Raw genomic sequence first — 11,667 nt, 5'->3', positions numbered from 1 at the left:
GAAGAGAGCCGAGCAGAAGAGGAGGGGTGAAGAAGTACGCCAGGACCCTTCGGAAAAGAAGGTCCTTCCTGCAGACTGACTATACCTCTCAGGTCTCCTTTCCCTTGGTGCCATCAGCCTCCCTGGAGAGTGTGGATGATGTGTGCTACTATGACAGGGACCCCTACCTCAGCATCGGTGCAGCCTCTCCAACTGTGTCCTCCCTGCAGGACATGCAAGGTGAGCCAGGCCTCCTGGAGACCAAGGCTCTGGGGCTGCTGGCTCCCCTGAGGGAGACTCAGAACAAAAATCCAGCCTCCAGGGTCATGGAGATGGAGCCTGAGACCATGGAAACCAAGTCGGTCACCGATTCTCGGGTGTCTTCTATCTCTGCCATTTGTCTCCGGATTGATCCCAACAATAAAGAGAATTCTGAGGCTCAAAAAAAAAAAAAAAGAAAGAACTGAAGGCATATGAATTGAAGAAGAAGAAGTCAAATTATCCCTATTAACATATGGTATAATTCTTTATAAAGAAAACCCAAAAGACTATCAGAACACTTTTAGATCTGATAAACAAATTCAGCAATGTGAAAGGATACAAAATAAAAATGCAAAGTCAATATTGCTCTGATAAATTCAGCAAAATGACAGTATACAAAATCATAACACAAAATCAATATTGCTCTGATAAACATATTCTGCAAAATGGCAGAATGCAAAATCAAAACAAAATTCAATATTGCTCATGTATAGCAATAATGAACCCCTAAAGCAGTAAATCAGAAAAGAAATTCCATTTAGAATAGCTTAAAAAGTTAAATACCTAGGAATCAACCTAATCAGGGAGGTGAAAAATTTCTATGGTGAAAATTGACAACTCTGAAGAAAATTGAAGAGGACATTATGAAAGCCAAAGACATCCTTTGTTCTTGTGTGTAAAAACTAATACCATGAAGGTGGTACTATTGCAAAAACAACCTATAGGTTTAATGCAATCCCTATTGAAATACCAAAAACACTTTCCATGGAAGTAGAAAAGATAATGGTAAAATTCATATGGAATCAGTTATAGCCATCAGTGTGAATGGTCTCAATTCACCAATCAAAGACACAGACTGGCAGAATGGATCAAGAAACAAAATCCAACAACATGTTACATCCAAGGAGCTCATTTAACTCAAAAAGAAATTCATAGTCTAAAAGTCAAAGAATGGAAAACAACAGAAATCTGTAAAAAAACAAAGTTTGCTATTTGCAGACAAAGTGGATTTTAAGCCAAGACTGATCAAGAGAGACAAAGGGAGTCACTGCATCCTTATCAAGGGAACAGTCCAAGAGGAAGAGATAACAATCATAAATATAGGTGTATCAAATATCAGCACACTCAACTACATAAAACAAACATTAATTGATATGAAAAATCAGATAAACACTAATACAGTTGTAGTAGACAACTTCAATACCCCACTGTCACATACAGATAAATCAACTAGACAAAAAATCAACAGGGAAATATCAGGGCTGAATCAAACCTTTGAACAAATGGACTTAGATATGTACAGAATGTTTCATTCCACAACAATAAAATACATATTCTCAGCTGCTCAAGGAACATTCTCCAAAATAGACCACATACTAGCTCACAGAACATGCTTAAGTAAATGCAAAGGAACTGAAATTATTTCCTGCATATCAGATCATAACGCAATGAAATGGGAAATGAATGGCAAAAGAAACCTCAATAACTGCATAAACACATGGAAAGTAAGTAACACTCCTGAACAACCAAGGGATCATAGATGAAACTGAAGAAATTAGTTTCTACAATTAGATGACAATGCCAGTACAACATACCAGAACTTATGGGTTGTGATGAAAGCAGTCCTATGAGGGAAATTTATAGCAGTGAATTCCTATATCAGAAAAACAGAGCACGCTCAAGTAAACAATCTGATATTGACCTTCACGCTTCTAAAACAAGAAGAGCAAGTCAAGCCTAAAGCTTGTATGAGGGAGGAGATTATAAAAATCAGAGCAGAAATTAATGCTATTGAGACTAAGAAAATAATACAAAGAATCAATAAATTGTGCAACTGTTTCTTTGAAAAATTAAATAAAATAGACAAATCTTTAGCCAACCTTATAAAAAAAATAAAGAACCAAGTCCATATGATTAGACATGAAAAGGGTAAAATCAGAACAGATCCCGCAGAAATCCAGAAGATCATCAATACCTACATCGAGAAACTTACTCCAGTAAGATGGAGAATGCAGAAGAAATGGACAGATTCGTAGGTACATATGAATTACTAAAGCTGAATCAAGGAGATTTAGAGATTCTAAATAACCCAATATCAGGCAATGAAACTGAAGAAGTAATAAATAAAGTACTAACAAAGAAAAGCCCAAGTCCTAATAGATTCACTGCTGAATTCTACAAGAACTTTAGAGAAGACCTAATGTCACCACTCCTCAAACTTTTTAATGAAATTGAAAGGGAAGCAATACTCCCAAACTCATTCCTGGAAGCAAGCATTACCCTGATATCAAAACCAGAGAAAGTTTCAACCAAAAGAAAGAACTATAGGCCAATCTCGTTAGTGAACATGGATCCAAAATCCTCAGTAAGATACTGGCAAACAGAATGCAGAAAATCATCAAGAGGATTATACACCATGAACAACTAGGATTCATCCCAGGGATGCAGATGGGGTTCAACAAATGCAAATTAATACATGTAATACACCACATTAACAGAACTGAGGACAAAAACTACATGACCATTTCAATAGACACAGAAAAGTCCAACACCCATTCATGTTAAAAATGCTACAGAAAATTAGAATAGAAGGGCCTCAATCTCATAAAAGCCATTTATGGTGAATCAACAGCCAGTATCATACTAAATGATCAAACAATGGAAATCTTCTACTCTAAAATCAAGAACAAGACAGTGATGCTCACTATCGCCACTTCTGTTCAACATAGTTCTGGAAACATTAGCCAGAGCAATTAGACAAGAGAAAAGAATAAAAGGAATAAGGATAGGAAAGGAAGTTAAATTATCATTATTTGCTAATAATATGGTATTCTACAGAGAAGACCTCAAAAACTCCACCAAAAGTCTTCTAAAATTAATAAATTTGACAGTGTAGCCAGATAGAGAGTCAACATACCAAAATCAGTAGCATTCTTGTACACAAATAACAAACTCCCAAGAAAGCAACACAATACCTTCCACAATAGCCTCAAGACAAATGAAATACTTAGGAATCAACATTACAAAGGAAGTGAAAGACATATACTTTGAAAACTACAGTATTCAAAAAAAAGGAGATTGAAGAGGATACCATAAACTGGGAAGATATCCTCTGTTCTTAGATAGACAGAACCAATATTGCAAAAATGGCCATACTCCCAAAACTGTTATAGAGATTTAATACAATCTATTAAAACACCAATAGCATATCTCACAGAACTAAAGAAACAATCCTAAAATTTATATGGAACCAGAAGAGATCTAGAATGCCAAAAATAATTCTGGGCAACAAAGGTAAGGCCAAGGGCTTCACAACTCCCAGGAAAGTTATACTACACAATTCCACAGTTAAAAACAGCACCATAGTGAGAAAAAAACAAACAAGCAAGCAAGCAAGCAAGGAAGCAAACAAACAAACACATACCATACATGGGGATCAATGGAACAGAGTAGAAGACACAGAAACAACTCCAAACATACTCGGCTACTTTATGTTTGACAAAGGAGCCAAACACCTTCACTGGAAGAAAAATAAGCTTTTTTAAATGAATAGTGCTGAGAAAACTGGATTTCCACATCCTGAAAACTGAACCTAAATCCATATTGATCACCATAAACTAAGCTTACATCAAAGTGGAACAAAGATCTAAGTATTAAAACAGAAACACTAAGTCTGCTCAGTGATAGGATAGGTAAAACATAGGTGTAGGCAAAGGTTTTATGAATGTAACTCTGATCATACAGAAAATATTACAAAGAAGCAACTGGGATCACACCAAATTAAAAAGCTTTTGCACAACAAAAGAAACCACCAAACAGAGTGAAGACACAACCCACAGAATGGGAAAAAATATTACCAGTTACTCTTCAAGCAAAGGTCTAGCATATATAGTATATAAAGAACTCAGAAAAATTAGATTCCCCAAATTTGAAAACTCAATTCAAAAATGGCATCTGAAATGAATAGATACTTCTCAGATGAAGAAATACAAACAGCAGGTAAATATATATAAAAAAATCAATATCACTGGTGATTCAAGAAATGAAAATTAAAACAACACTGAGATTCTCACTCCAGAAAGAATGACAATCATCAAGAAATCAACCAATAACAAATGCTGATGAAGCTTCCAGGAAAAGGAACCCTTTTCCATTCCTGATGGGTGTGTAAACTGGTACAGCCACTATGGAAATCAGTATGGAGATTCTTCCAAAAACTAAAAGTAGAGGTTCATTTTGACCCAGCCATTTCCTTCCTAGATATCTTTCCAAAAGATTTAAAAGTGTCATACCGCAGTGATATATGCTTCCCCATGGTTATAGCAGTGCAATTTATAATAGCTAAATCTTAGGAACAAGCCATATGTCCACCAACCAATGTATGGGTAAAGAAAATATGGTGTTTATATAAAACAGAGTACTGTTCTGCCATAAAGAAGGTAAAATCGAGTCATCTGAAGGAAAATGGATACACCTTGAGACCATAATCTTAAGTGAAATAATCAGACACACAAATTTAATATCACATTATTTGTCATGTATGTGGATCCCAAAGGGTAGACAAGGAACAGTGGAAGGCAGATTTTGAGAAGCAGGAAGAAAATGTTCAAAGGAGAAGAGGAACAAGAGAGGGTGGAGGGGGGAGGGAAGGAATGGAAAAGGATGAAAAGGAGAGCAGAAGGAAAAATTGGAAACAAAGCTTTTGTACGTGGGGAGGGCAAGGAAAGAATGCTGGGAGGGGAAAGAATTCAGATATATTATACATAGATACCAATTCCCTATGGTGAATGTGATTAACATGTATGACAAATATGTATAAATAAAAATATAAAGTTAAAAAACCTGTACCCGATTAGGTAATCATTGCTATAATCAGGATGAGATGTTGAGCATTTCAATAGCCTCCTTTTAAAATCCTCTCATTCCTCACAGTCCTGTATTTTAAAATCTTAATCATTGTGGCCTAAATTTTTTTAAGGTCCTTGTCTGCCAACTCCATTATCTCTGCTGCTTCTGGATCTGTTCCTATTGATTATATTTTCTCTTGGTTTTATTCTTGTTTTTCTACATGCTACACGCCTAGTGAATTTGTATGGGTGTTTGGCATTGTGAATTTTTGTTGTTCAGCGCTCATTGTACTGCGTTCTGTTTACAGCTATTTTTCTAAGTATTTAAGTTCCTTGGAATCATTTTTATCTTTTCAAGATTTTTCTTACAAGCTTCTTATGGTGGCCGACAGCAACCTTAACTTAGGGCTAATTTAGCTCTACTTTTCTGGCATCGCGATTCTTGACAATTTGTAATTACTTTTGCTTTCAGTGTTATTTTTTAAAAATGTCAAAAAATGAGGAGAACTGTCTTACTTTTCATAACATTTACTATTTTTAGTGTAGATACAAATTTCCTTTTGTATAATTTCTTTCCTCTGCCTGAAAAAATTTCTTTAACATTTTGTAGTAAATAACAATCTCTCAGGGTTTTTTCCCCTCAGTTTTGAAAGATTATCTTCTCTGTATGTGGAAATACAGAGTGATAGTTTTTTTTTGCCAGTACTTTAGAGATGTGGTTCTAGTCTCTTGTGATCCTCCTTCCTCTGGTCAATGTGTATTTTTTCCATATTTGTAAGATCCTCTTTTGCCAGTAGTTTGGAGCAATTTCATTACTATGGTGTTTGGGTAGTTCTCTTTCTACTTTCTCCTTTCATTATATCATGACCCCTAGCTAAAGTGTTTTTATTAGTAGTTTTGCAATTCTTGACTGCTAATTCCATTTCTGTCATTTTTGGCATTCTATAGATTATTTTTCATGGTCATGGATTATATGTTCCTTTTTCTTTGCATGCCTTATATTTTTGACCAAATACCAGACATTATTTACATTAAGTAAAAAAAAAAAAACTTATAGAAAAAAGATCAAGGAAATAATCTCATTTATATTAACTAAATAAAATAAAATAATTAGGAGAAAAATACCCAAGGAAGTGAAAGAACTATCACTGAAAAGTATCACAAACACCTAATGGAGAAAGAACAATCTTTTCAATAAATGATATTGGAAGAACTGTATATATGCATTATGAAAAATGCAATTAGACCCTCATCTCACACTATGTACAAAAGTCAACTCAAACTGGATTAAAAACTTAAGTATAAGACCTGAAATTAAAACTACTAGAAAAAAATAATAAATGAAATGTCCATGAAATTCATCAGGACAGTGAGTTTTTGGCTATGATCCAAAAAGCACAGACAATAAAATCAAAGTAGACAATGGAAGTATAACAAAGATACAAGCATGGAAACAATTCACAGAGTACAGAGACAGAAGTAGAGAGACATCCTAAGGAATGAGTCAGAAAACTGTCAATCTATATATCTGATAGGATTTTTTTTCTTTTTTTTTGAGACAGGGTTTCACTGTGCAGTCAGGCTGGCCTTGAGCTCACTCTATAGCCCAGGCTGGCCGGAGACCTTCTGTCTTAGCCTCTCAAGTGCTGGGATTACAAGCATGTGCCATCACGCCCAGCTGATAGGGTGTTAATATCTGAAATATGTAAGGAATGCAGATAACTCCATAGTAAGAAAAAATAACCCACTTATAAAGTGGGCAAAAAATGTAAATAGACACTTCTCAAAATGACCAAGAGGTACAAGAGAAAATACTTAATATCATAGAAAAATGTACATTAAAACTACAACCACAGGTTACCATTTGCCTGTTAGAATGTTGTTACCAAAAAAGACAAAAGAGAGGAACTTGAAAGGACGTTGATAAAAAGGAATTCTCAGAAACTGTCGAGTGGGAATGTGAACTGGTACATTCAGAAATTTGCCAAACTTCATCATGTTGGAGTTTTAAAACATCATACTCATTTAAAAATTTTTTTTTGTCTTTTTTGAGACAGGGTCTCACTATGCAGTTCAGGCTGGCCTTGAGCTCACTTTCTAGCCCAGGCTGGTCTCGAACTCACAACGATCCTCCTGCCTCAGCATCCCGAGTACTGGGATTACAGGCATGCACCACCACACCCGGCTAAAACATCATACTCAGAGAAGAATTACACCAATTTTCTACAGGATCACTTTCAGACAATTTGATGAAATTGACATTTACAGTACTGTACCCCATAACTGCAAAATTCCTATTCTTTAAAAGTATCTGCCAAAGTTTCACCAAGACAAAACATATTGAGCGACAAAGCTCTCTGCCTACAAACAGATTAATTAAAAGTCAATTAAAGTATGGAGACAAATCACAAAAAGGTGGAAATTACATCACCCATAGCAAATTAAAAAACCCTCAAATATCAAAAATTGTGCGAAATAACTGAAACAGAGCTTAGAGGGAAAACAATGACTTTTAAGGGCTTCATTAGGAAAGAAAAAAGGCGAAAATGCAGTGATCAAAGTTTCCACATTAAGCTGTCCAGTGCTTATCTGTGGAATAAGCATTTAAAAACCTGGAAGAAAGATACCTTAAGCCCATCCCTGTGGCTCACATCTGGAATCCTCTGACTCTGGGACGCTGAGGCAGTAGGATTGCTAATTCAAGCTTAGCCCGGGCTACTTAGCAAGGTCTTATCTCAAAATTTTTTTTAAACAGGGCTGGGGAGGTAGCTTAGTACAAATGCCCTGCACTTAATCCCCAGTTCTCTCTCTCCTCATATATATATATTACACACACACACACACACACACACACACACACACACACACACACACACACATTTCTGGTATATATATGTATATATATTTCTAAAAATATAAACATATTTCTAATATATATTTCTAAAAAATTTCAAGTAACATAGGATGATGAGAAAGAAAAACAGTAGTGAAAAATGGAACAACAGAGAATAAAATATGTTAGATTTAGCCTTATCATATCAGTATTTATTTAAAATAAATGCTCTAGGTACATCAATTAACAGAGATTTTAAATCTGTTAAAATAGGACCCAAATGTACACTATCTATAAAACACTTAAATGAAATTATATACATTAGTTACACATATAGGGTAGATATACCTCAGCATTAACAAAGGACAAACTATTGATACGTGTAATAATTTGAACAGTTTCTCAAGGACATAACAGCTAATCTTCAAAAGTCTCAAACTGTGTGACTGTACTTACAGAATAGTATGAGATGACAAAATTATGGCGGTTTGAAACATTAATGGCTGTCAGGCATTTGGAGTGATGGGAAGCAGAAGAGCAGGAGTGACTATGCAGGTGTATGGGGACATGGCAAGGCTGATCTTTGAGCTCATGGAATAGTTCTGAATCTTGATTTCAGTGATAGTTACAAAAATGTACATATGTGACAAAATGCCACAGACCTAGAAATAAGCACATTACACCCATGCCAATTTTTTTGATAGTATGCATGATTTAACCATTGGAGAATACTGGATGAGGTGTGCAGGGAACATTTCTTACTACATTGTTTCACTTATGAGCGATCATTTTAAAATTTAAAAAGTTAAAAAGGAATAAAGTACTGGTGTATATACGTATAACATTGATGATTATCAGAACAATATGTTCATAAAAAGAAAATATACTATATAGTTCTAAAAAGCCTAAAAACAGTCTAGAATATAGTATATGAAGTCTGGAACAAAGAGAAATAATTCATGATGACATAAATTGGAGTAGTAGTTACCTAAAGGTGTGGAGTGTGGGAAACTTTGACTAGCAAGGGGCACAAATGAACGGAGATTGTCAAATCCCAGCAAAGTGTTTCTTTTAGACCTGTACATTTTATTGCATATGAATTACAGCCAAAAAAACTGAAGAGAACTATAAATAACATTTCAAAAATGACATACTCTTTTTACCAGTTTCCTAGTAAAGTAATCCTATTACATCTGTGACTATCTCTTCCCCTACAGCAAGAATTCTTTGAAAGCCTTTATATCTTGTACACTATCGGCTATTCCATCTCCTTTGGTTCCTTGGCTGTGGCTATTCTCATCATTGGCTACTTCAGGTGAGTGATTCTTTTTTTCTTTTTGGTACTGGGATTCGAACTCAGGACCTTGCACTTGCCAGGCAGGTGCTTGTGCCACTGAGCTATATCCTCGGCCCTAGGTGAGTGATTCTTAATCACTTTGTCCATGAAGGGATGTGTTCTGATTCCTATTCATAGGAGACACAAAGATCTCACAGTCTGTGCCCCAAAATATTTTTCCTAAGAAACCTCTTTTTTTGGCTTCTCTCTACGTATTTGCAGTTGACCTTGAACTCACTATGTAGCCCAGGCTGACCTTGAACATATGCGTCAGCCTCCCTAGTGCTAGGATTACTGGTGTGCACCACCACACCTGGCCCAAGACATTTTAAATTAAATCTTATGCTATTATATTATTTGGCAATTCATTTTTCATTACAAATTTAGGGGTTTTGAGTTAAAACCTAAGTCAAAGTCATGATATCTAATAATAGATCTGTACTTCTATATTTCTCACGAAGTAGTATCCTAGAGTCCAGTGAGTTATGACAGTAATAATTTACATTTCCCAAATAATTTTGGTGCCACTGGACAAAAGAACTCCAAATTATTTGATATTAGCACATGAAAAGACAGTGTTTTCAGATTTTGTTGTAAACTTGTGCCCAGTTGAATTTGACTTAATATAAATCAACACAAATGTTTGATGGTCCATAAAGAGCTATGACACTATTGTCTAGAGGGTGCATGTGCTCATGAGTCTCATAGTTGATCTATGATGCCAGTATTTGGCAAAACAAGCAGTAACAATGTGAACAGTGCTATGAGGAGGTGCCTAGTAATTTGCTCTATGTTTGGGAGTGTGCAGTCATTTGGGAGGAGGAGAAGGCAATGAAGTCGTGCCTTCTTAGATGAACAGAAATCCAAAACAATACCTGCGATATGATTTAATTTGAGACCTGGTAAGAGAATTGCAAACCTGTGTTACATCAAGAAAAATTAACTGTTTGAGAATTTAGAACTTCTTTATTGACTGACTAATCCATTTATTTAAGATTTTTCTCTAGTGCATGATAGACTGTTTGGTATTGATGGAGATTAATGGGAGAGAAAAGTAGCATCATATGAACATTATACAGAGGAACTGACTTATTATATCATTATGGAAGTGTGAATACTGTAGTACAGATTTCTATGTAGGGCATTGGGAACACCAAGGAGCCAGTGCAGAGCTGCCCAGGTAAGAGGAAGAAACTTCCCAGAACAACTGAGCTGTGAGGCAGAATTGAGTAGTGAGGGGAAGACCAGCATTTTCCTGATGGTGGGGACAGAATGTGCAAAGACACGGAGGCATAAAGGTGCTGAGCAGACTCAGAGAACATGCATGCACGTGGAGCTTTTAGGAATGGTCAGGAAGAAGGTAGGAATTGTGGCACTAGGTTTATAGACCCTCATGGAGGGCTTTGAGTTTTGTCCTACAACGGTTAGAAGAAGGTAATGAAAAACAAAATGTTTTTCCAATATCAAAATGTTCTTTTTCTTAGAATACTGTAAAAGGATAGGCAAAAAAGTGACAACGTGAATTTTGAAGGCTGGAACTGATAGTGAAAAATCCAAGGCACCTCATTAAAAAGTTTTGTTTTCCTTTTTGACAATAATGACTGTGTCCATGATCTTTTCTAAAATCATTTAGATTTTTTAAAACTGATATGTAAAGACTGTGTATATTTATAGAGTAGCACAAAGTATAGAGTACCATAAATAGTATATGTATAGAACACACATATACAGTATATGTGTACTATGTTGGTAGCACATATATAGAGTTCCATCATGTACATTGTGTAGTATTTAAATTAATTAAATAAACCTATCTCCTCAAATATTCATTTTCTTTTAAAATTTGTTTTATTTATTTTCTGTCACCTTTTATTATTACCATGTTTTCCATACATAATGATCATATTCATTGTGAGGAGTTGATACATGTGCAAAAAACATTTTTATTCTTTTTACTTTCTCTTTCCTTTCCATTCCTACTTTTCCCTCCATTGCTTGATCTCCTTTCCATTTGCAAAAGATCTATCTCGATCTTTCCTATTATTGATCTTTTATTTTGCTCTAAATTATTTTATACATTGGTCTTCTCATGTCAGAGAAACAATGATATTTAAGAAATGACTCATTTGCTCTTGTTTATGGCAGAGTAGTACTCCATTGTGTGTAAATACCATGTTTTCTTTATTCATTCATCTGTTGGTGGACGAATAGGCCACTTCCAAGATTTAATTATTGTAAGCTGTGCTTCTGTAAACATGAGTATGAATGTATCACAATAATATGATGTCGTTAATTCATTTGGGAGGATACCAAAAGGGGAATAGCTAGATCAAGTGGAATTTCTAGTTTTAGTTTTTTGAGGATTCTCCATACCAATTTCCATGGTGGTTGTACTAGTTTACTTTCCCATC

General features: G+C 35.2%; 1 protein-coding gene across 1 annotated transcript in view; it reads left to right on the top strand.

The window, feature by feature from the left end:
• The window catches only part of Pth2r (parathyroid hormone 2 receptor), a 90,364-nt gene that overhangs the window by 22,668 nt on the left and 56,029 nt on the right, over window positions 1-11,667 (top strand). Inside the window, exon 4 of the mRNA XM_005397112.1 lies at window positions 9,138-9,235. Coding sequence (XP_005397169.1) covers window positions 9,138-9,235 — 98 coding nt within the window. The remainder of the gene's footprint in view (window positions 1-9,137; window positions 9,236-11,667) is intronic.

Source organism: Chinchilla lanigera, unplaced genomic scaffold (genome assembly GCF_000276665.1).
Source record: "Chinchilla lanigera isolate Chin_1 unplaced genomic scaffold, ChiLan1.0 scaffold00056, whole genome shotgun sequence".
In the NCBI taxonomy this organism is placed as follows: Eukaryota; Metazoa; Chordata; class Mammalia; order Rodentia; family Chinchillidae; genus Chinchilla; species Chinchilla lanigera.
Note: the sequence above shows the minus strand (reverse complement) of the source record. Positions and strands in the feature narration are given on the sequence as shown.